This window comes from Trichechus manatus, unplaced genomic scaffold (assembly GCF_000243295.1).
Source record: "Trichechus manatus latirostris isolate Lorelei unplaced genomic scaffold, TriManLat1.0 scaffold00037, whole genome shotgun sequence".
Taxonomy (NCBI): domain Eukaryota; kingdom Metazoa; phylum Chordata; class Mammalia; order Sirenia; family Trichechidae; genus Trichechus; species Trichechus manatus.
The window spans coordinates 11,615,217-11,640,353 of NW_004443973.1; the positions used below are offsets into that span (position 1 = coordinate 11,615,217).

Here is a 25,137-nt window from a genome sequence, read left to right on the forward strand (position 1 = left end):
TTAAGAGACCTTTATCTTTAGCTAATATCCTATTGGCTCACATATTTCTTGGGCTGGAAAAAATAATTAAATATTTGAATTTCTAAGACTATAACTAAGTACATGAAGCAATACACCCTTCCAGGCTGCCCTGGAAGAACAAGTTACATGCTGCGAACAAAGGAATCAAGAAAATACCTACATGGAACCAAATAATCATAATAGAGGGAAATTTCAACTTACTACCCTTGACTGAAGCTCAAATATTCGGCATATAAATATTCCATTTGCTATCTATCCCCAGAGGGTAACCACAAATGAGCATAAACTATATTATGAAAATATCGCACTGGAGTTGCATTTCTTACATGTTATTCCTTTTTCCAGATTCTCGTAATAACCACATAAACAAATCTGATGAAGGAGATTTGGGTGAAATTTTTCAAAAGCTTTAACTTCTTTCAGCCGTGTGAAGATTATATCCACATCTTCACTGGATCGTTCCAATGGTCTACAAAGAGGAGAAAAAGCACAGAAAGTTGTATCAGTAAGGATTTACTTAAAAATGAGTCCACAGGCATTATTCTAATTATATCCAAATTTATCCAACTATCCCCATTGCAGATAATTTACTGCAGGTATTTTTCTACCCATCTCCATTATGGATATTTCCCAGGCCTTTTTCAACTATTCAGAGTCCCTGGGTAGCGCAAATGTTTAAGTGTTTGGCTGCTAACCAAAAGGTTGGTGGTTTGAATTCACCCAGAGATGCCTCAGAAGAAAGTCCTGGCAATCTGTTTCCAAAAGGTCACAGCCATGAAAACCCTATGGAGAACAGTACTACTCTGACACACATGGGGTCGCCATGAGTCAGAATCAGCTCGATGACAAGCGGTGGTGGTGGTCAACCATTCACCTTAAATCACAACTACTACAGATAGCTAGAGCAAGAATCAACCTCAGAATCATGGGTTCAAGGTGCTGCTTTTGCATAGTGTTTAATCGCAATATCTAAGAAGCACCAAGATGTGATAAGATACATGAAAGTGGTGATTTTATTTAAAACTGAGGTCACAAACACAAATGCTTGTAAGTCTCAATCAGGTAAAGTAAGTGAATAAAAAAAGCCAAATGTAAGATTTAAAAAAAAAAAAAAATCTACTACAGGAAAGCAATGGTGAAAGCATGAAGACAAATGACAACTGACAGTTAGCCTCAGTGTGAGTGGTAAAATAGGGAGTGGTGCGGATCATGGAGAACTGCGGAGAACCGCCCATCAAAAGGTAGCAGCCCTTATTCAGCTATTTTCCTTATTACTGGTTTCCTGTGGAAATGTGGGCCCAACATCTGTTGTCAGATTTTACAATTATTCAAGGAAAACTAGATATCTAGAGGTTTATTCACATTTCTTAAACAATATGTGGACCAAACAGAAAACATCTATGAAATAGATCCAACGTGCTGACCATCATTTTGTAATCTCTGGATGAAGATGAACCAAAGAACCAAACAAAAACAGGATTACTTTTTACAGATTATTGCAGTGCAATTGATTGCTTTTGTGTGTGGCCTTTCTAGCCAGGGTCTTATAACTCTCACCCAGGCGACTGGGAAGGACTGTGTGATAGGGTAATTCCCACTGAGGGGATTGGTCAGTTTTGCCATCCCACTGGGCTTGAAATGAGCCATCCCAGAGGCGGGAAAGAGAAGAGCCCACCACCACCAAGGAAGGAGACCCAGCAGCAGGAGAAGGTGTGGTGGGCTTCCCAGCCCATGGAGAGAAAAAACTGAGTGCCTTTGGGCAGAGACTGAGGGTCAGGGAGAGGCATGCCTGCAAGGACGGCTGGGAAGAGGCTATCCTGATGGAAGCACTGTACCCTGAGTGTTCCTTAGCCAGAATTGTAAACTGTTACTTCCCTAATAAACCCCATAATTGTGAGTATGGTCAGTGAGTTCTGTGTGGCCACTGCAATGAATTATCGAACTCAGCAGAGTAGACAGTGTTGTGCAAGGGACTACTGGTGTCAGCATTGCTAAAAATGGCGGAGAAAGGAGGCATCTCTGACCTCTGCCTCATAGGAATCAGCCTTGGGCTGTTGATCTTGATTCTCCTTCCCCCTCATAGGGTTAGAGGAAGTCAGACATCACCCAATGCCGTTTTTACAATTATATAAACTATTTTCTTTCTTTCCTTTCAGAATTTTTCCAAGTCTATTCCTCCAAAATATTTGTCAGGATCCTAGTGGTGTTCCTCCATAGATATTTCACGTTCTACAGAAACTATTCAGCCTCCTCTGTGCCCATGAGCATGGTGGGATCAGAAGAAACGAGCTGGCCTAGGATGTGACAGAGACAGCTAATGCTGACTGAATGTTCATGTGCTCCTCTGTATTTCCCAGTCTGCCTTTCAGTTATGTTGGGGAATGTTCTAGCTAATGGACAATGAAAAAAAATAACATGTATCACTTCTGAGGTAAGACTGTTGCGAGCCAGAGGGTGCCTCTTCCATCTCTCTCTTTTTGAGGCACAGCTTTGGAGGGCATGTGTTTAAGATGGGATAGCCACAAGATGGAGAACAACCCTACAACCCACAAAAGACTTTGTGTGAGGGACAAGCCTCCATTTTATGAAGCTACTGAGATTTGGGGAGCTCATTTGTTACCACAGCACCACTTAGAATTATCTGGACTAATACAGAGGTCAGGACTAGATGCCCCAGAGTCCCAAAGTCCCAGCTTGGGACATTGTCAGAGGAAGAGAGAGCCCAGCATGAGAGATGAAAATGTGGGGAGGATGTGAGTAGATAACCCTGCCACAAGCTTCCACAAGTTTAGTTTAGAGGCTCTTCACACACCTCTATCACACTTTCAGGACCTAAGAAACTAGATTCAAAGAATATGCATAAAACCTAGGCTAGCCTCCCAGCCAACCCCTACTAAAAGGGCTTGGATTCTGCTTCCTGGGAAGGAGGAAGGGAAATCCCATGCATTAGTGTCCAGTGTATGAGACAACAAAGTGCCTGAAAGAGCTGAGAGATTTGCAGACTTTACTAGAGAAGGTCCAACAACATTAGTGTCAGTGCCTCTTGCCACCTATCGCAGAGAAAACAGCTAGGACCCCTCTGGAAGGGCTTTATAAACTCCCCACCAGAAGCGGCATTCTCAGAGTTAACAGGAGACAGAACAGGGCTAGAACTTCCACAGTTAGTACAGCTGGGCAGACAGTGGTGTTTACGACTTTAAATGAGAGTCTTTTGGTGACCAATGGGAAAGCACTTCACAAGCACTGAGGGGCTCCCTGGTGAAGAACCAAGCCAGCGTGGCACAACTCACAGGAAGCAGTGGTAGTGGCAGCAGGGAGTCACACCCGGCCACCACAAGCAGCCAAGTGCACTCCACAGTCAATTCCACAGCAGCACTGGTACTAGCCCATAGGCTCACAGCAACGGCAGCATGTAAGTGACCATGGGAGAAATCACAAGGACCAGATGAGCTGGAAATTGACTGGACATTGATCTGGCAAATTCCACTTAGAATCCCTCTTCCATCAAGAGGAAAGCAGCAACCCTTTTTGTTTATTCCCCCACCGGAGCATGCCCCTTATTAGGAAGGCAGACGAGGGCAGCTTACAGGATTTTGGGCCTAACGTTCTCCAGAAGAAACTGGACTTTCAGAAAGCAACAGAAGAAAAACCTCCATAGTACCATACCTCCCAAAACAAGAACAGAAGAACTTTAAGATCTATAACCAAAATTGTTTGAGGTCAGGTGACAAGAGACACTTGGAAAGACAAAGTTTGTTTGAGATCAACCAGGATAAGTTTGAAACCTCTCTTCCTGATATTTTCTTTGTGTACCCCCAAATTACACCCTAATAATGCCTCCCACTGTTTAATTATTTAAGTCCCAGAAACAATGAAAAAGCAATGTTTTATCTGTCATTGCTTTTATTGAGTACTTCAAGAAGTGGGGAAAATTGCATTCAGCTATTAACTAACAACTTTACTATCCCGACTCTGGAATCTACCACTGGTGATAATCCTTCCGGTGTCCCTCTTCTCTTGTGAATTTGTAATTTCCAAATGCTACACATATTCTCATCTCTATAGAGATTGTGTCTGGCACTTTCTTTATAGATCCCACTGCACCTAGCACAGGGCTAAGCATGCAGAGACATCCTTGGATGTGATGTTCCACAGCGACCTCAACATATCTTCTCTCCCACATCTGCTGCTGCACCTGCCCTCCTTATTTCCATATATGGAGTAGGTTCACACACACACACACACACACACACACACACTACTACATCCTATTGCTTCTACCTATTCAGTGTTCTCAAATCTATTCCCTCTTCTTAATTCCTACTGCCACTGGCTTTGCTGAGTGAAATGAGGGACACGTGAAGCATATGTTGGGACATGAAGCTGAACAACATGGCAGTTCTTTCCTAGAATGCTAGAGAGCTTGGGTTCTGCCTCATAGTCAGCAGAAGTATTTTAAGCCTGGTAGTGGCATGACTGGATGGGCATTTTGGAAAGATCACCGTGAGATCAAGTAGAGGCAGATGGGAGAGAGTCAAGGTCGGCAGTCAGGAGACCAGTTAAGAAGTTCTTGCAGTGTATCAAAATGATAATGGGGGAGTTCTCTAATTATAATTCACTCTAGGCTTCTTCCCTCTCCCTTAATAACTGTGTACAGCTGGTCCCCTAAGTAAAAGCTCCATGTCAGAGACGTTATTTTGCTTAGTCTGACACACAAGGGTCTATTTTTTAAGAAATCACCGTTTAAAAAATCTTCACTTTTAAAAACATGTTCAAACAACAACAAAAAGAATCATTTACAAAAGACAAAATGGTGTTAGGCAGAATTCTAAGACGACCCCCATTAACCACAACCTTGCATAATCCCCTTGAGTATGGGCGAGAGCTTTAACTTGCTTTTATTTAATAAATTACCAAAAGTGATGAGATAGCATTCCGGTGATTATAATACAGTACATGGTAAAAGTGAAGGGATTTTGCAGATATAACTAGGGCCCCTAATCAACTGACTAGCAGTCCCTGGGTGTTGCAAATGGTTAAGTGCTAGACTACTAACTGAAAGGCTGGCAGTTTGAAGCCATCCAGAGGTGCCCTGGAAGACTGGTCCAGTGATCTGCTTCTGAAAGCAGCAGAAAACTCTGGAGTGGTTCTGTTCTGCACACTTGAATCGGAATCAAGTCTACAGCAACTAACAACAACAACCATCAACTGACTAAGTTAATCAAAAGGGAGGTTTTCCTGGCTAGCGATGACCTAATCAAGTGAGTCCTTTCAAAGAGAGTCTAGAGGTCAGAGATGGAAGAAGAAAGACAGTCTTTTGCCGTCCTTGAAGAAATAAGCTGCCATGTTTCGAGATGGTCTGTGAGAGGGTCACATGGCAAAGAATGTGAGTGGCCTCCAGGAGCTGAGTGCAGCCCCCTGGCTGACAGCCAGCAGAGAAACAGGGATCTCAATCTTACAACTGCAAGGAACCGAATTCTGCCAACAACTATGTGAGCCTGGAAGAGGTCCTTGAGCTCCAGGAAGGAGCACAGCCCAGTCAACACCTGGATTTCAACCTTTAAGACCCTAAGCCAAGGATCCAGCTGGTGAGTTTAAACTGCCAACCTTGCGGTTACCAGCCAAGCACTTAACCGCTGCATCACCAGGGCTCCTTTACAACAACCAGAAAATCAGCAAAACATTTTCTCTTAGATAACTTCTGTTGTGTGGCAATATGATAATCAGTATTTACAAACCTTGGAGGACCCACCAACTCATTAATCAGTCTTGCTGTCAAGCTGGGTAGACCCTTCAGTGCCAACTCCTGCAGAAGTTCTTGGGACACTGATTCCAATACCCCAAGTTGTACCTAGACCCTCAACCCAGGGAAACAGTGAGATAATAAATGTGTGTTGTTTCAAGCTGCTAAGTTTGTGCTAATTTGTTACACAGCAATAGAAAGCTAATACAGACCCAAAGTTATTTTTTAACACTGCTTCATTTCCTTATGGCCCAGTTTAGGTTTCACTTCCTAGAGCATTTCCTTACAATATTCTCTCCCTTCTCTGAAACCCAGTTGCTAACATTTCTTTCTTTTTTTGTTGCCATCTAATCCCATTATTTGGTTGTTTCACATTTCTTGCATGTAAATCTTGTCTTCTCATGGATAACTTCATTTATTCATTCATTCAGTAAATACTAATTGGGCCTTATTCTTTATAAGTCACTGAATCACAATGTTTTCCAGCTTTGTTTTGCTTCTTTTTTTTTTTTTTTTTTTTTCATAGTTCTTCAGGACAAAGCTAAACACATTTCTAAGGAAACAAATTTGTTTTTAATAATATATAATGATGAGCAATGCCTATTAGCATTATCAAAAAAAGATCATTTTATCACAATGTGCTTATGCTCTTGAAAGGAATGGCTTTACTACTTATTTCTAACCTTTTATCACATCTAAATTTCAAATTAATGGTATTCAGATTAATAAGACTTAACTTTGCAATATGAATTATCACAGTCTATGGAATTTTAAATGACTCCACTCACAGAAGACATCCTTTCATGGATACACATTCATGTCACTTATCCATTCAAAAAACTTCATTGCTTTCTTACTGTACTTTAGATCTTTCCCTGAAGATCAAAGAAGAGTAAGACACCATCCCTACCCACATGGCACTCACAACCTAGTTGGGAAGAAAGTCATGTAATCAAAATTAGAATACAGTATGGTAAGTACTATAACATGGATGCAAACAATGTTCTGGGCTGAATCTTGTTTTACTACATAAATAAACCAAAACAACAAAAACCAAACTCGTTGCCGTCGAGTTGATTCTGACTCAGCGAGCCTATAGAACAAGGTAGAACTGCCCCACAGGGTTTCCAAGGAGCAGCTAGTGGACTCAAATTGCCAACCTTTTGGTTAGCAGCCTAGCTCTTAACCATTGCGCCAATGGGCCTCCACTACATAAATAAAGTAGACAGATGTGGAAACTACCAAAGTTAGGTATAAGCAAGGTTCTGGGTTCTGGGTGCTGCCAATATGCATTGTGCAGTATGAAAATTTAATGTGCTATTAAATTTTAATTCAGTCAGCTCTAGATCATCTAGGGGCTGATTAACCAGTTTCTGGGTTAGCCAGAGCACAAAATAATAACACATAGGCATTTGTGAAAAAAAATGTACAATAACCATGAATTCATTGCCATTGAGTTGATTCCAACTTATAGTGACCCTATAGGACAGAGTAGAACTGTCCCATAGGGTTTCCAAGGCTGTAAATCTTTACAGAAGCTGATTGCCACATCTTTCTCCCACAGAGCAGCTGGTGAGTTTGAACCGCCAACCTTTTGGTTACGAGCAAAGCGCTTAACCACTGAATCACCAGGACTCCTTTACAACAACCATAAAATCAGCAAAAACATTTCCTCTTAGATAACTTCTGTTGTTTGGCAATATGATAATCAATATTTGCAAACCCTGGAGGACCCACCCACTCATTAATCAGTCTTGCTGTCAAGCTGAGTAGACCCCTTAGGGCCAACTCCTGCAGAAGTACTTGGGAGAGTTGATTCCAACACCCCAACGGTTAGGGCTGTGGGGTGCAGGAATTAGGTGAAGACAGAAAAGGAAAGAGAGGTAGGGTGAGGCAAGACTGCCCTCTCCAGGTCACCTTCCCATAGTCATAAAAGGAAGGCTTGACCGAGAAATGGACAACAATAACAGACTATAATAACACCATCATCGAAAGGGAATGTATGCAGTACTTAATTTTCTAAACTACCTCCCTTGCATTTTTTTTTAATTTTCAGATGGCTTCTGAAGATCAGTAAATGTATTTCAGAATATTGAATGTAATGTTAACTACATACATTTGCATTAAAATGACTCTGCAATTCATTTTTACTTGTTTTAACAGTAATTCAGTGTTATAAAGGGCTGCTCCCCTTGCCTAATGAAGAAATCTCAAATCTGAGAGAATACACGTGAGCTTTGTAAATTATAAAAGGCTATAGAACCTGTTATTATTGCCAGTATTATCTTCATCAGCATCATTATTCGCCACCAGGACTTTTTAAAAGAAGTGTCTAATGAAAGCAATGAACATAGTGCTTAAAAACATATACCAGAATTCTCATGAGCCCTTTTTGTAGACTTTGTTGTCGTTCTTAACTACCATCTACCCCCAATTCATGGAGACCCCACGCATAATGCAAAGAAAAAAGCTGCCCGGTTCTGCGCCATCCCCATGCTCGGTTGGGGATTGGACTTATGATGCATAGGGTTTTCATTGGCTGATTTCCCAAAGTAGATTGACAGGCCATTCTTCCTAGTCTGACTTAGTCTGGGAGCTCTGCTAAAACCTATTCAGCATCATAGCAACTTACAAGCTTCCACTGATATACAGGTGGTGGCTGTGCATGAGGTGCATTGGCTGGGAATCAAAGTCTCCCGCATAGAAGGTGAGAACTCTACCACTGACCCACCACTGCTCACTGTAGGCTTTACTGATAGGTATAAATGTGTGTTTTCTATAGGGTCGCTAGGAGTCTGCATCGACTCGATGGCAACGGGTTTGGTTTTTTGGTTTTTACTCTAACATTGAGCCCTTGTGGTGCAGTGGTTAAGTACTCGGCTGCTAACAGAAAGTTTGGCAGTTGGAACTCATCAGAGGCTCCATGGGAGAAAGACATGGCAGTCTGCTTCTGTAAAGATTACAGCCTTGGAACAACCCTTATGGGGCAGTTATACTCTGTCCTATAGGGTCACTTTGACATCTATTAAAAAATTTGATCAACCCAGCGCTGTTAGATAAAGCAGGTATTACTAATCCTATTTGCTGTGCAGTGAATTACTTAACAATGGCCCTTCTAGCCACAGTCTTTGCAACTCCCACCAAATGACTGAGTGGGACTATGCAAATGAAGTGCTTGTGGCCCACCAAGGGGATTGATAGCTTGCTAATAATAGAAATAAGATGCATGGTACCCTGGTGGGACCATGCAAATAAGGTATATGGAACCCTAACAAGGTGATTGGTCAGTTTTGCCAACCTGCTAGGCTTAAAATGAGCCATCCCAGAGGCAGAGAGGAGAGGATCTCACCACCTCCAAGAAAGAAGAGCCAGGAATGCAGTGTATCATTTGGACCCAGGATCCCTGCGCTGAGAAACTCCTGGAACCAGAAGACAGAGAGAGGGAGAGAGAGAGAGAGGGAGGGAGAGAGGGAGGGATGGAGATGGTGTGGTGGGCTTCCTGGCCCACTGAGGGAGAAAGCTGAGTACCTTCGGGCAGGACACTTGCTGGCATAGCAGGGTGCCTCCGAGTACTTGGTGGAGTTAGGTTTGCTGACTCACAGAGCAAGAGATGAGAGCGCCTTCAGGCCGAGGCCTACTGGCGAAGTGAGGTACCTCTGGGTATTTACCGGCAGAACTAAAAGAGCTTTGTAACACTTGCCAGAGCAGGGCAGAGGCAAGGCCAAGGGGCCAAGGGACAGAGAGAGACCTACCTGTGGGCAAGGCTGAGAAGAGCCTGTTCTGACCGAAGAACTGTATCCTGAGCATCCCTGAACCTGAATTGTAAACTGTTACTTCCCTAGTAAACCTCATAACTGTGAGTGTGGTCTGTGAGTTCTGTGTGGCCACTGGAACCAGAGAGGGTCATGGGAGGGACGGTTGGTGCCAGAATTGGTAAAAAGGTTGGAGAGAGAAGGTACGTCTGACCTCTGCCTCATAGGAATCAGCCTTGGGCTGTTGATCTTGATTCTCCTTCCCCCTTGTGAAGTTAGACGAGGAGGTCAGATGCCCCTGCTACGCCATTTTTACACCATTTTATACATAAAAACATCTGAGACAGGGAGCTTAAGAGATTATTAGTATGCTAAAAATTGTGCATTTATAATGCCAGTGATGACATGGATATATCAAAAGTCTTTGAAACTCAAGTTGTTTACCACTTATCGTGTTATCATTTTAATTATATGATTATTAACCACTTGGATTACTGAACTGTTTACTCTTTTCTAATTACAAGTTTTCCCAACAATGTCAACAAAATTCAGAAAGAAGATGTTGAAAATTCATTCATTCAACCTGCAAATATTTATTGCGTATCTATATGAGAGGGGAATAAAGCACTCCGGTGATACAAAGATCATGGTTCCTGTACCCTGGAAATTAAAACTTAGTTAGGTAGATTTGTACACATACAGCAGTTATCAAAGTGAAATGTGGTAAGATGCACAATTAAAATAGGAAAGAAGGGAATAGGAAATTAGTGGAAGAAGGGATATCACTTAGGAATGAAAGTTCTACAAAGACGTTATGAAGGCATTATTTTAAAATCTTCCTCCTAAAATCAGTTTCTTCCCATTTTATTTTAAGTGACAACAGCATTAACATTTTTTTTTTTTTTTTTTGGTCATTTAGTCCTAAAAATGTGATGTATCATATGCAGCACCTATCCCTACAAACCTGCTTTCTTGACTCCTGTCCCTATGAGTCTCCTACCCACCCCGGTCCCCTTCCACCTCACATACACCCTTCTCAACTCAATCAATTGAGGCTCTTGATTCTGCCAGTGTTCAGGGTAACCTTCAGACCCCAGACACAACTGTAACTTTTTATTCTCATAGATGAGATTGATTCTAACTGGCGCAAGGCACACCAAGACCTCTGTGACCCTCTAAAATATGGGCTGCACATCTGCCACTAGAAAGCCAAGCATGTGAAGTCTGCAGATTCCTGGCACAATGCCTCCCTGTTTAGAAATCATGCCTGCTTGCTTTCATGTTTATATAAAATAGTGAAGAGAAAAGTGCCCCTGAAGGCCCCAAATAAGATGGGGGTGTGTGACTGGATGTCACCACAGACCACCATTTTGGTCCTGAGGAAAGCAATAAAAGTGGTCAGAATACCCCCACCTCCCTTTTGCAGGTAACCAGTCTGTCATCTGTCCCCAAGAAGTGAGCATCGACAGCTCTGGGGTCCAGGACAATGTGGACAATTGAAAAATCCCACCTTCAAGCAGAGGGCAAGAGTAGCCCTATTAATATCTGAATAATGCTTGGCCCTGCATTTTGAAAAGTGAGGAAAACTTTTTTGGTCAGGCTACTTTTCTCAATGTTGCAATTTGCTTCATTATAATTAAAATGAAAATACAAAATCAAAGCACAGCCTTGTCCAATATGAATAGACCTTTTTCAAAAATCTTCTTTGACTGCCCATGAGCTTCTAACCTCAGTACAGGACAATCCAACCAGTTGCCATCAAGCCAACTCTGACTCTTGGCAACACCATGTGTGTCAGAGTAGAACTGTGCTCAATAGGGTTTTCAGTGGCTGGTTTTTCAGAAGTAGATCATCAGATCTTTCTTCCTAGGCACCTCAGGATGAACTTGAACCTCCAATCTTTTGGTTAGCAGCAGAGTGCATTAACCATTTGTACCACACAGGGATTCCACAGGACCATCAGCTGGAGTATAAGGCTCTCCACAATATACCCCCAGTCTCAGGTCTCCCAGACCCCAGACAAATTGGAATGTTTTACTAGGCCCCAAACAGCACATGAAATAGAGTTCTATCATAATTTTCCCTATACAGTACCTTGCTCTACTAGCATTAAGTTTAATTTTTTGTTTGTTTGTTTGGCTCCTTAAAATTTAGAATGGCTTCTGGGGTGATTTAGATAGCTAACTTTAAAAAAAATAATGCCTTCTGGATAAGTTGGAACTCATCACTTTTTTTTCTCTGTGTAATTTTCACTGTAACAAGTAGAGGGTCTCAAAAATCATTCCACAGTACTTAGTGCTACACTCAAATTTGAGATGATTCCGTTCAAAAAACTGCCATTATTGTAACTAAATATTTGAAGAGCATGGTAAGGACCTATGTGTGAAGGTTAGAGAACGGAAGTCTCTTGAGTCAGATTCTTCTGATAATCTTTTCTTAGCTCTCTATTCCTGGAGAACAAGAAAGAGACCCTTGAAGGAGAAAGAACATGGAAAAAAGGAAGTATGAGACATTCCTTTACCCAGAACACCCCAACACACCTGACGGATAGGATACACACCCATTAGGAGCAGCGGCAGAGAAGAGCACATTTGAGCAGGGAGGTTTGAAAAAGCCTTCCCTTCACTGGCTCAGCTGGTTGAGAATCTCTGACTTTAAGACAGAAGTAGTTTGTGAGTTAATTATATGGATGTAAGCCTCGGGGCTTTTTACTTACTTGTTTATTTTACTTTAACCCCAACTAGTCATAGGAACAGCTCTTGCATCTTGCCTCTTCCCCAAATCTCCAACCAGCACATGCCGCTGGTGCCCTTGCTGGTGGCAACTTGGAGAAACCACAGAAAAAACAAGTAAAGTTGCTACGTGGGGGACTTAATTTGAGAGTAGTATATAGGTGGTGCATATGGTTAAGTGTTCAGCTACCAACTGAAAGGTTGGAGGTTCAAGCCCACCCAGAGGTGCCTCAGAAGTAAGGCCTAGTGATCTACTTCCAAATAATCAGTTCTACTCAGACACGTGTGGGGTCGCTATGAGTCGGAGTCGACTCAACAGCAACTAGTAATGGTACTGGTATGTAGATGTAGCATTGGAAAGTTAAGATTACTTATTGTTGTTGTTGTTAGGTGTCGTTGAGTCGGTTTTGACTCATAGCGACCGTATACACAGCAGAACAAAACACTGCCCGGTCCTGCACCATCTTCACAATCATTGTTATGCTTGATCCCATTGTTGCAGCCACTGTTTCATTCCATCTCATTGAGGGTCTTCTTCTTTTTCACTGACGCTCTACCCAGCATGATGTTCTTCTCCAGGGACTGGTCACTCCTGACAACATGTCCAAAGTGTGTGAGACAAAGCCTCGCCATCCTCGCTTCTGATAAGCATTCTGGCTCTATTTCTTTCAAGACAGATTTGTTCATTCTTCTGGCAATTCATGGTATATTCAGTATTACTCACCAACACCATAATTCAAAGGCATCAGTTCTTCTTCGGTCTTCCTAATTCATTATCCAGCTTTTGTATACATATGAGGCGATCAAAAACACCATGGCTTAAGTCAGGTGCACCTTAGTGTTCAAGGGGAAATCTTTGCTTTTTAACACTTTAAAGAGGCCTTTTGCAGCAGATTTGCCCAAAACAACGAGTCCTGTGATTTCTTGACTGTTGCTTCCATCGGCGTTGATTGTGGATCCAAGTAAAATGAAATCCTTTGCAAGGTCAATCTTTTCTCCATTTATCATGATGTTGCTTATTGATCCAGTTGTGAGGATTTTTGCTTTCTTTATGTTGAGGTGTAATCCATACTGAAGGCTGTGGTCTTTGATCTTCACCAGTAAGTGCTTCAAATCCTTTTCATTTTCAGCAAGCAAGGTTGCGTCATCTGCATATCACAGGTTGTTAATGAGTCTTCCTCTAACCCTCATGCCCCGTTTGTCTTCATATAGTCCAGCTTCTCAGATTATTTACTCAGCATACAGATTGAATAAGTGTGGTGAAAGCATACAACCCTGATACACACCTTTCCTGACTTTAAATCATGCAGTATCCCCTTGTTCTGTTTAAAGGACTGCATTTTGGTCTAAGTACAGGTTCTTCATGAGCACAATTAAGTGTTCTGGAATTCCCATTCTTCGCAATGTTGACCATAATTTGTCGAATGCCTTTGTATAGTCAATAAAACACAGGTAAACATCTTTCTGATATTCTCTGCTTTCAGTCAACATCCATCTGACATTAGCAATGATATCCCTGGTTCCACATCCTCTTCTGAATCTGGCTTGAATTGCCGGCAGTTCCCTGTCGATGTATTGCTGCAACCACTTTTGAATGATCTTCAGCAAATTTTATTTGTGTGTGATATTAATGATATTGTTTGATAATTTCCGCATTCTGTTGGATCACCTTTGGAATGGGTACAAATACGGATTTCTTCCAATTGGTTGGTCATGTAGCTATCTTCCAAATTTCATGGCATAGACGAGTGAGCACTTCCAGCGCTGCATTCATTTGTTGAAAACCTCAGCTGGTATTCTGTCAATTCCTGGAGTCTTGTTTTTCACCAATGCCTTCAGTGAAGCTTGGACTTCTTCCCTCAGTACCATAGGTTCTTGATCATATGCTACCTCCTGAAATGGTTGAACATCGACCAACTCTTTTTGGTACAGTGACTCTGTGTATTCTTTCCATCTTCTTTTAATGCTTCCTGTGTCATTTAAAATTTTCCCCAAAGAATTCTTCAATATTGCAACTTGAGGTCTCAATTTTTTCTTCAGTTCCTTCAGCTTGAGAAACGCCGAGCATGTTCTTCTCATTTGGTTTTCTATCTCCAGGTCCTTGCACATGTCATTATAATACTTTACTTTGTCTTCTCGAGCCGCCCTTTGAAATCTTCTGTTCAGCTCTTTCACTTCATCATTTCTTCCATTTGCTTACTAGTAGTCAGGAATGCTGACACTTGTGCCCATAACTAACATTAAATTATTGTGTGACCTGGCATGCCTCCCTGGTGAAAGCCTCTTTAAGAAGCAAGCATGCTTTTGCATTCATTCATTTACTCAACAAATATTTGCTGACACTTACAAAGGACAAGACCCTATTCTATGACATCACTGTCAGAACACTGACCTGCTGGCTGCACTTTTTGGAAGAACTAAAAATTGCAAAACACTTTGAAAATATGATGTAATATAAAATGTTGAAATAGTGCTAAAACATTGGTGGGTTTCAACACATAATTAGGTCATGAATCTCCCCCATTTCTTCCCTAAGATGTCTTTGGTCATTAGAAGAATTCATTCTGTGAATGGACAGCCTCAATTTTGATACGTACTATTAATATGGAAGAAATTAAATGTTTTTACGGTTTAGAAATACATGGTAAATAAGAGTAAATATTGATACAAACCTGATGGTAGGCATTTTGGTGGTATCTATCAAACGTTTAGAATACTTTGAGGCAATAAATTCCATTTATAGGAATGCTTCAGATATTCTTGCACATATGTAAAACTGTGTATGTATAGGACATGCAATAGACTTATATATAAATATAAATAATGATAAATTCACACAACAGAATAGTATGCAGACTTTAAAAAGGAGGATGATCTATGCATATAAAACAATCTCCAAGATATCATTCAGTAAAAAACTAGGTTTAAAACACCGTGTATAAAGTGCTATCATTTGTATGTGGCAGAGAAAAGGAATATACATATCTATCTGTAAGTGTATGGAATATCTCTAGAAGTTTGGACAAGAAACTAGAACGGGTGTCAGTGGTGACCCCAGGGAGTAAACTAAGTGACTGGGGTACAAAAGAGGGGAGATTTCATTTTTGCTGTTTACCAACAATGAATATAAATAAATATTTACATTACACACACACACACATTCAATCCTCATTACTCTCAGATTTCATACTTGTGAATTCACCTGTTCGCTAAATACTGGTGGTGCTTTCACAGTCATTCACAGACATGCACATGTGCAGAGCAGTGAGAAATTCCCAGCTGAGGTCAAACAAGGCTGGGTTCAGTATTTGTCAATTCAGTATTCACAGGGACTTTATGGAACATACACAGCCCTGGTGGCACAGTGATTAAGCACTCAGCTGCTGTCTTAGTTATCTAATGCTGTTATAACAGAATTATCACAAGTGGATGGCTTTAACAAACAGAAATGTATTCTCTCACAGTCTATATATACATATATACCCAATGCCATTGAATCGATTCCGACTCATAGTGACCCTATAGGACAGAGTAGAACTGCCCTATAGAGTTTCCAAGGAGCGCCTGTGGATTCAAACTGCCAACCTTTTGGTTAGCAGCTGTAGCACTTAACCACTATGCCACCAGGGTTTCCTTTCACAGTCTAGGAGTCCAAATTCAGGGCACCAGCTCCCAGGGAAGGCCTTGTCTCTCTATTGGTTCTAGGGGAAGGTCCTTGTCATCAATCTTCCCCTGGTCTAGGAGCTTCTCAGCACAGGGACCCAGGGTCCAAAGGACACACTCCACTCCCAGCACTTCTTTCTTGGTGGTGTGAGGTCCTTCTCCTCTCTGCTCAATTCTCTCTTTTATATCTCAGAAGAGACTGTCTTAGGCTGGGTTCTCTAGAGAAGCAAAACCAGTAAAACATATAAATATATGTAGAGAGAGAGATTTATATTAAGGAACTGGCTCACGTGGTTGTAGAGGCTGTAACATCCCAAGTCTGTGGGTCAGGATAGAGGCTTCTCCTGATTCATGTAGCCACAGGGGCTGTTGAAACCAAGATTAGTACATCAAAGAGCAGGACTCTTGCTCACAGATGGCAAAGATTGATGAATCCCAAGATCAGCAGGCAAGACCACAGGTAAACTGCTAGCTCAAGTCCCAAGAACTGGAGGTCAAATGAATAGGACCCAGCTGCAGGACCCAGAGCAAGCAAAAGCCCACAAGGTTTGCCACAATGTCCACTTATATTTGATTCAGGCCACACACCCAAGGAAACTCTCTTTCAACTGACTGGCTACTCATAGCAGATCTCATCATGGAGGTGATCACATTATATCAAATCTCATCATGGAAGTGATCATAACATCATACGACTGTCAAACTACATCATAACTGCCAAACTACTGAGAATCATGGCCCAGCCAAGCTGACACATAATCTTAACCATTACAGAGGTTGACTCAAGATACAACCTAATCCTGTAGATTGAGTCCTGCCTCATTAATGTACTTGCCTCTAATCCTGCCTCATTAACATCATGTTGTGGTTGCTGTGTGCCACTGAGTCGATTCCAACTCACAACAACCCTATAGAGCAGAGTAGAACTGACCCATAGGGTTTACAAGGAGTGGCTGGTGGATTTGAACTGTTGACCTTTTGGTTAGTAGCTATAGCTTTTAACCACTGTGCCACCAGAGCTCCATTAACATCAGAGAGGTAAGGATTTACAACACACAGGATAATCATGTCAGATAACAAAATGGTGGACTTTTTTTCCACAGATATTGGCATGGCCCAACCCCTCATCTACTTCAAGTCTGAGCAAAAAGTCCCCTTCCCGCTGAAGTCTACCCTGACCATCCTATTTAAAATTGCAATCATCTCAGCAGCATCTAAACCATTTTTACCCTGCTTTATTTTCTTTTCCATAGCACTTACCACCTTCTAACATAATATTTATAATAAAATAATTTACTTACTTATTTTGTTTATTGCCTCCACACAATACTGGGACTCATGGCCTAGCCAAGCTGACACACATTTGGGGGAACACAATTTAGTCTATAACAGCTGCTAAGCAAAAGGTCAGCAGTTTGAACCTACCAACTGCTCCACGAAAGAAAGATGTGGCAATCTGCTTCTGTAAAGATTACAGCATTGGAAACCCTATGGAGAAATTCTACTCTGTCCTATAGGGTTGCTATGAGTCAGAATCAACTCAGTGGCCATGAGTTATGGAACATAACCACAGTGAATAACAAAAATCAAATATCTATATATATACATATATATACATTCACATACATAAATATTATACACAAATGTTTCCAGAATCCAACCACTGTTGGTAATTCTACTATTACTGCCCTGGTCCAAGCCACCATCATCTCTTCCCTAGATTACTGAAGTAGTCTCCTAACAGCTCTCCCTGCCTCCACCCTTGCCCCCTTACAGTCTTTGCTTCACCTTAAAGGCCTTGACCCACTTTAGAGCCCTTGCAACAGCTATTCTTTCTGCCTTGGACTCTTTGCCCAGATACTGGCATGGCTCAACCCCCTCGTCTACTTCAAGTCTGAGAAAAAAGTCCCCTTCCCACTGAAGCCTACCCTGACCATCCTATTTAAAATGCAATCAGCTCAGCAGTACCTAAACCATTTTTACCCTGCTTTATTTTTTTTCCATAGCACTTGTCACCTTCCAACATAATAGTTACAATAAAAATAATTAGTTTGGTTTATTGCCTCCACTAAAATGTAAGCTCCATGAGGGCAGGGATTTTCTGTTTGGATTACTGCTATATCTCCAGCACCTAGAACAGTGTCTAGCATATAGTAGGTACCCAATAATCATTTGTTGAAAGAATAAATATACTTTTATATTTTTTGTACTTATACATGTACATGTATTATCAGTAAAACTTAATAACATTTCAAAGAAAATTGGAAGATTACTTTCTGGATAAGAAATTACAAAATAGTTGCTATTCTCCACCACACTTATCAATATCAGAGTAATAATAAATCCTCAAACTACCGGTGTTCACAATGAAAAAAATACAAATAAGAATCACTTCATTTTTTAACAGCAGCTTATCTATACAGTAAGATTTCTTGTGGGATCCATTTATATTTTTTCTCATGTGAGCCTGTTAGCCCATGCTACTTTCCATGACTAATTTAGTAAACCTAAATATCCAAAAATGTGATATTATTCCCTCTATTTATATATTCAGCCTTTTCTAAATATAAAAACCATATGGGAAATGGAAATAACACAGTTCTAAAGCTATATCCCAGAATCAAAAAGACAGGCACCATTTTTTAAACAGATGCATTCAATTAAAGAAATCCATTAAACTAGGCCCAAATTGAAAATGGTTCTAAACTAGAATATATAGTAGCACCAATAACTACAGAGAAGTTCATTATTAGTGCATGTATGTAATTAGGCTGTCCCTGTAGCAACTAATCTCTCCTGCTCCCAATATTTGTAATGGATATACCAGTTGCCATCAAGTCTATTTATTAAAGGAATCTGGTGTTTCAATATAAAAGGCAGAGAACGTCCACTTCTTACCATAATGGAGTAACTCTACAGAATAACTCTCCCACGGTAAACAATGATAAAATTGAACAAAATATACGAAGCAATGTTTTCAGGCACTGGACAAAAAGTAACACAGAGTATGATCACTGAAAAAAGGGAAATGCAAGAGTCTATCCACACAATCACTTTGACTTTCTGCCTAGAGACACTTTCCAAAATACCAGCAGGGAAATAGAGCCAAAGCACAGTATGGCAGTCTCATTAGGCTGGGGAGGCAGCAATTACAATTCAAGGACGCTGAGGTAGCTGGAAATCACAGGGAAGTGAATCATAGACAAGTGAACTATTCATAGAAACAGCTCTAAAAATCTGCATAGGAGTATCCTTGAGTCATTGGCTGCACATGTGCAGGCCAGTACACATGGAAAGCCCTAGCAGACAACAGTTCCTAGGAAGCTGGGAGCTGAATGGAGATTCTGGAGGTCCCATAGGAGATATGTAACAGCTCTGACCAGTCAGAGTGGACAGGCCTCAGTGAACACTTTTGACAGTCACCGAGACTCCATAAAGGCCACTCCAGTTTAAAACTTCAAGACTTCTCCTAACAAAGCTTATTAAAATAAGCCTCAAAAGAAACAAATCTATCTGCCAATAAAACCTGTGAAAACAGAAGCCAACATTCTTTAAAGACGACAAAATCCAGACTCTCAATATCATAGCATCCAGTGTCTAGCATATAATCAGAAATTACTATATATGCAAAGAAACAGGAAAATGTGACTTAGAGGAAATAAAAAAAGTAGAAACAGACTCAAAGAAGACAGCGATGTTGAAAATAATAAATAAAGATTTAAAATAAAGATTTTAAAACAGCCATTATAAATATGTTTAAGAATTTAAAAGAAAAGATTAACATAATGAATGAATATATAGGGGAATATCAGTAGAGAAATGACTACCATAAAAAAAAGAAGAAAATGGAAATTCTAAAACTGAAAAATACAAAATCTGAAAAAAAATTACTAGATGGGCATAAGAGTATACTGAGCACTAAAGAAGATCAATAAACCTTAAGACAGGCAATAGAAATTATCCAAACTGAAGCAGAGAGAAAAATGTGTAATAATAAAAATAATAAATGAACAGAGACACAATGACTTGTGGAACAATATCAAGTTTATTCTACATATAATTTAAGTCCCAGAAGGAAAAGAGAGAAAATTGTCAAGAAAAAATATTTGAAGAAATAGTGACTGAAAATTTTTTCAATTAAAAATGCCCCAAAGAGTCTAAACTATTATGAAGTAAAACTTCTGCTTTATGAGCATGGTGCAATAAAGACGGCCACAAATGTTCTGCCATTAATCTGTTTTCTCTGGCATGCGTGGTTTTGGAACTATGAAATGAGATGTATTAGACTTGGGTGGATACGGCAAAAGGTTTTAATCTAGCAGGAGTTTATAAAAAAATTATATCTGATATTTATTTAATAGTCTGCTCACTATTAAAGCCTGAGCACCGTGAGAGAAAAGAGAATTTAACTCTATCTGGAAGAAACACATCTTACAGTGCCCTCTTCATGAATCTAGGCTGGACTTGTGAGCAACAGATGTGGTGGAAGTGACACTGTGCCACTTATTTAACACTACCACTAACAAGCTGTACTACCTCAAGCAAGTTGCTTAACCTCCATGGGCATTGGCTTTCTCAGATTCAAAATGAGGAGAGGAGGCTAGATTACCTCTGAGATTTTGTTCAACCTTAGAAAAGTCTATTTTCTCAAAGGAATTATATATTGAGCTGAAATAATAATCATAAATAATAAATAAAATAAAAATCAGTAGAAAGGATGATATGTTAAAGTGTTACCCTGTAATTACTTGGCAGCTCAGAATCCGAATGTCTGAGCCAAAATGGGCCTGAATCCTCCAGATCTATTTATAAATCAAAATATATTTATGAATTTAGTCAGAACGATATTCTGTTTATGATATAACTAATTCTACCCCATAAAGATTATACAGTAATAGTACCCTAACAACAAAGATTATTAGTAAACTAAAGAATATATGGAAACCCTGGTGGTGTAGCGATTAAGAGCTACAGCTGCTAACCAAAAGGTCGGCAGTTCGAATCCACCAGGTGCTCCTTGGAAATCTTATGGGACAGTTCCACTCTGTCCTATAGGGTCGCTATGAGTCGGAATCAACTTGACGGCAACAGGTTTGGTTTTTTTTAAAGACTATATAGGGCACTGTAGGATGTGTTTCTTACAGACAGAGTCAAATTCCCTTTTCTTTCACAGTGCTCAGGCTTTAATAGTGGGCAGACTGTTAAGTAAATATCAAATATAATTTTTTATAAACTCCTGTTAGATTAAAACCTTTTGCCATATCCACCCAAGTCTAATACATCTCATTTCCATAGTTCCAAAACCACACATGCCAGAGAAAACAGATGCATTGAGTTTCATTCTTTTTGGAAACAACTTCCTGTACCCCCTTCAGTGTGTAAAATGACAACAGCAGTCTTCACCAACACAAATTTCTAGCATGCCTCACTGCATAGAATGAAAAGCCACAGGTAGCAACATGATTTGTGCCAGGGACATATGGCACGGATTGTGATTAGTTAGGGATGAAGATTCAGTTTGACAGTCTTTCTTTTTTACTGTTAGTCACTTTGGTTTTTAAAGTGATCAGAATAGTCCAACCCAGGTAGGCTGATGTATAGAGTGCTGATTTAATAAAAAGAAAGCTGACCTTGCATCTAATTTCAGGCAAGGTTTGAATTAGTACATCCAGCAATTATGGCTATCCAAGCAGTAAGATGCCTAGTGAGAGATCTCTCAAAGGGCTAGTGGTTGGCCAAAGCTGCTATCAGAAAGGGGTCTTATTACAGTCATGTATGGTCCATTTAGCAATAAGATTTTGTGAATACTCATCCACGCCAAAGACACAGCTCTGGTTCAAGAGATCATAACAGACCTCCTAAATGCCAGAATCAGTCCACTTCTTCTAGCCCTGTGAGTCCTATGCTGGTCCTCAGGGCCAGGAAGAATCAGATACCCACACCCTGCCCAGTCTCAAGTCTCTGAGCAAGCAAAATGGGAAGTACCTTTGTCTCACAGCTTTTCTTCATCAAAATGGAGATAAGTGGCATCAGAATTTTGAATTTCACAGTCTCTAACCTCTTTCATAAGGAGCCCTGGTAAAGCAGTAGTTAATTAAGCACTCAACCACTAACTGAAACTTTGGCAGTTTGAACCTACCAGCGGCTCCATGGGAGAAAAGACCTGGTGATCTGCCCCCGTAAAGGTTATAGACTAGGAAACCTTATGGGGCGGTTCTACTCTATCCTGTAGGGTCGCTATGAGTCGGAATCGACTCGACAGCACACAACAACAACGTTTTTCGTTCAACAAACGTCTGCTGAATGTCTACCAAACGCAAAGCACAATGAAAAATCCTTTGATAGTTAAAGGAAAGAATCAGATCTTACTTCTGTCCTAAAACTGCTTCTGATCTATTAGAGGATCTAAGATATCTATCTAAAAGATGACAATACAAGGATAAAAGCAATCATATAGGTCCATATAAAGGTACCAAAACCAAACCTGTTGCTGTCCAGTCGATTCCAACTCATGACGACCCCATGTGTTTCCGAGCAGAACTATGTTCCATACAGTTTTCTTGGCTAGAATCTTTACAGAAGCAGATCCTGGCACCGCTGGATGTGTTGGAACCACCGGCCAACCTTTAGGTTAGTAGTCAAGCACAAACCATTTGCACCACCCAAGGATCTTTATGTAACAGTACACAAAGGTCCATATAAAGACTCATGAGCATTCACAGGCAAATGAGGCAAGAGTGATTAGAGAAGGCTTCACAGAGAACACTTTTTCTTCCAATACTCAGCATTCCACAGCATTTTAGCTGACATTTGAACTGGGTCATGGAGAGTGGGTAGAAATTATATAAGCATAAACAAAGAGTAAAAGGTTTCCAAGCAGCCAGATGATAAAGTAAAGGCATGATGATGATGAGCAAAGATGAACCAAGACGTGGAAGTAGGAAATTATAGGCCAGGAATAGGCAGTAGTTCCACTGGATTAGGCAAAGAGGAAGAGAGGTAAGACTGGGACCTGACTGAGGCAGAGCTTGAATGTCCACAGTCATGGATACAGGTTTTGCTCTGTTAAATCTGCTTGAGAGATTTAATGAAGAGTTAGAAGAGGCTGAAATAAACAGGGCCTCCTTTCTGAAAGTTAGTCTTCTAGCAGGGAATAAAAAGAGCCCTGGTGGTGCAACGGTTAAGCACTTGGATGCTAACCAAAAGGTTGGCAGTTCAAACCCACTCAGTGGCCCCTTGAGAGAAAGACCTAACCATCTGTTTCCGTAAAGATTACAGCCTAGGAAACCCTATGGGGCAGTTCTACTCTGTCACATGGGATCGCTATGAGTTGGAAATCGACTCCGTGGCATCCAACAACAACAGCGGGGAATAAACTAGAGTAGAAAGAAACTAAAGGTATCAAGACTAACTAGGGCAGAGTTTCAAGATCTCATATGTTTTGCTCTTCACAACATCATACTGCCTTCACTTCCATGACAGTTACAAGAGAACCCAGGCGAGCAAATAACAGTAACTTTCTTCTCTTTCTCTCTTCAATGCCCACAGAGGTATAGTATGACAGTAAGTCTGGGTTTTCCTGTGACCGAAAACCAGTTGCTGTCAAGTCCATTCCAACTAATGGCGGCCCCATGTGTGTTAGGGTGGAACTGTGCTCCAAAGGGTTTTCAATACTGATTTTTCAGAAACAGATCGCCAGGCCTTTCTTCCAAAATGCCTCTGGGTAGACTTGAACCTCCACGCTTTCGGTTAGCAGGCAAGCGCATTAATCATTTGCATCACCCAGACTCCTTTCCTGAGATAATCATGGCTTCTACATACTGTCCCAACAAAATTATTAATAGTGTCCCCATTTACTCTCAGAAGTATCCTGGCTTGAACAATAAATTATACAGCCACTTAGAAATAACCCTTCTCCTTCCACCTCTCTGCTGGTACTGCCCTAGAAATCAGGGATCCAGAAACAATTCATACAGATCACAGCCTCCTCCCCTCACTCTAGGTAGGGTGATGATGCAGTTTCTCTCCTCCCCACATCACCAGGTAATCCCCATTCTTCTAGCTTTAGAGCTTCTGCTGCCTTGTTCTCTAGCTCCAGGACGAACAGTATGGGGCAAAGCAGGATGCAGCTCTGGTAAAAAATATAGCGGTTCTTGGAGAGGGGGTGTGAGAAGGGGAGGATCAGGAAGAGGACACAGGCCTGGGGCAGGGAGAGATGGAGGACAAGGGCTCTCCAGCTGTGGATAAGTAAGATTCTGGACCTTTTTCTTTTCCCATTTACAAGTGTCAGTGGGTGTGTGAGGATGATGAAAGGGTACATAGCATCAGGACAACTAAAAATGTGGCTTGATTGCACAAAAGTAGCACTAATTACAGTAATTTATTCAAACATCATATGAACCATTTGTCTCTAATTACAATGCTGTCCAAGAACAAATATGTAAATCATGAAAGGTACCAGATTATTTTTATTATAGCTTTATTTGATTATAATAGTAAGCTCTCTCTCTATACCCATAATTATAGTTTGTTACTCATGTGGCATGATCACTTGTTTACAATACTGATTCACTCTGGTTTTAATAAATCATCTTACACAGTAAAAGACCTGGATTTTTTTCAGATACCTATGAACTTTTATGGGTAGGAAAATGTCAAGCCAACAAAAATGATTATTAAAAAACAATGTAAAATAGAAAAAACAAACTATATGGAAGGGGAAGAGGCCCCTAATAGCTAAGACAATGTAGAAAGAGAAGAACAAAGTAGGACCCACACTTCCTGATTTTAAAACATACTATACAGCTACAGTAACCAAAACAGCCTGGTACTAGTATAACAATAGACACATAGACCAGTGGAATAGAATTGAGAGTCCAGAAATAAACCCATACATCTATGGTCAACTGATTTTTTTTTTAATTGTTGTAGTTTAAGTGAAAGTTTACAATTCAAGCTCTCATACAAAAATATATACATACATTGTCATGAGACCCTAATTGCCTTCCCTATACTGTGACAACACACTCCTCCTTTCCACCCTGATTTCTCGTGTCCATTCAACCAGCTCCTGACCCTCTCTGCCTTCCCATCTCACCTCTGGACAAAAGCTGCCCATTTAGTCTCATGTATCTACTTGAGCTAAGAAGCACACTCTTCATGAATATCACTTTATGTCCCACAGTCCAGTCTAATCTTTGTCTGAAGCATTGGCCTCGGGAATGGT

General features: G+C 40.7%; 1 protein-coding gene across 1 annotated transcript in view; it reads right to left on the reverse strand.

Moving 5' to 3' along the window:
- Nucleotides 1-25,137, reverse strand: part of RAPGEF4 (Rap guanine nucleotide exchange factor 4) — a 375,780-nt gene that overhangs the window by 316,102 nt on the left and 34,541 nt on the right. The window contains exon 2 of the mRNA XM_004375502.2: nucleotides 348-490. Coding sequence (XP_004375559.1) covers nucleotides 348-490 — 143 coding nt within the window. The remainder of the gene's footprint in view (nucleotides 1-347; nucleotides 491-25,137) is intronic.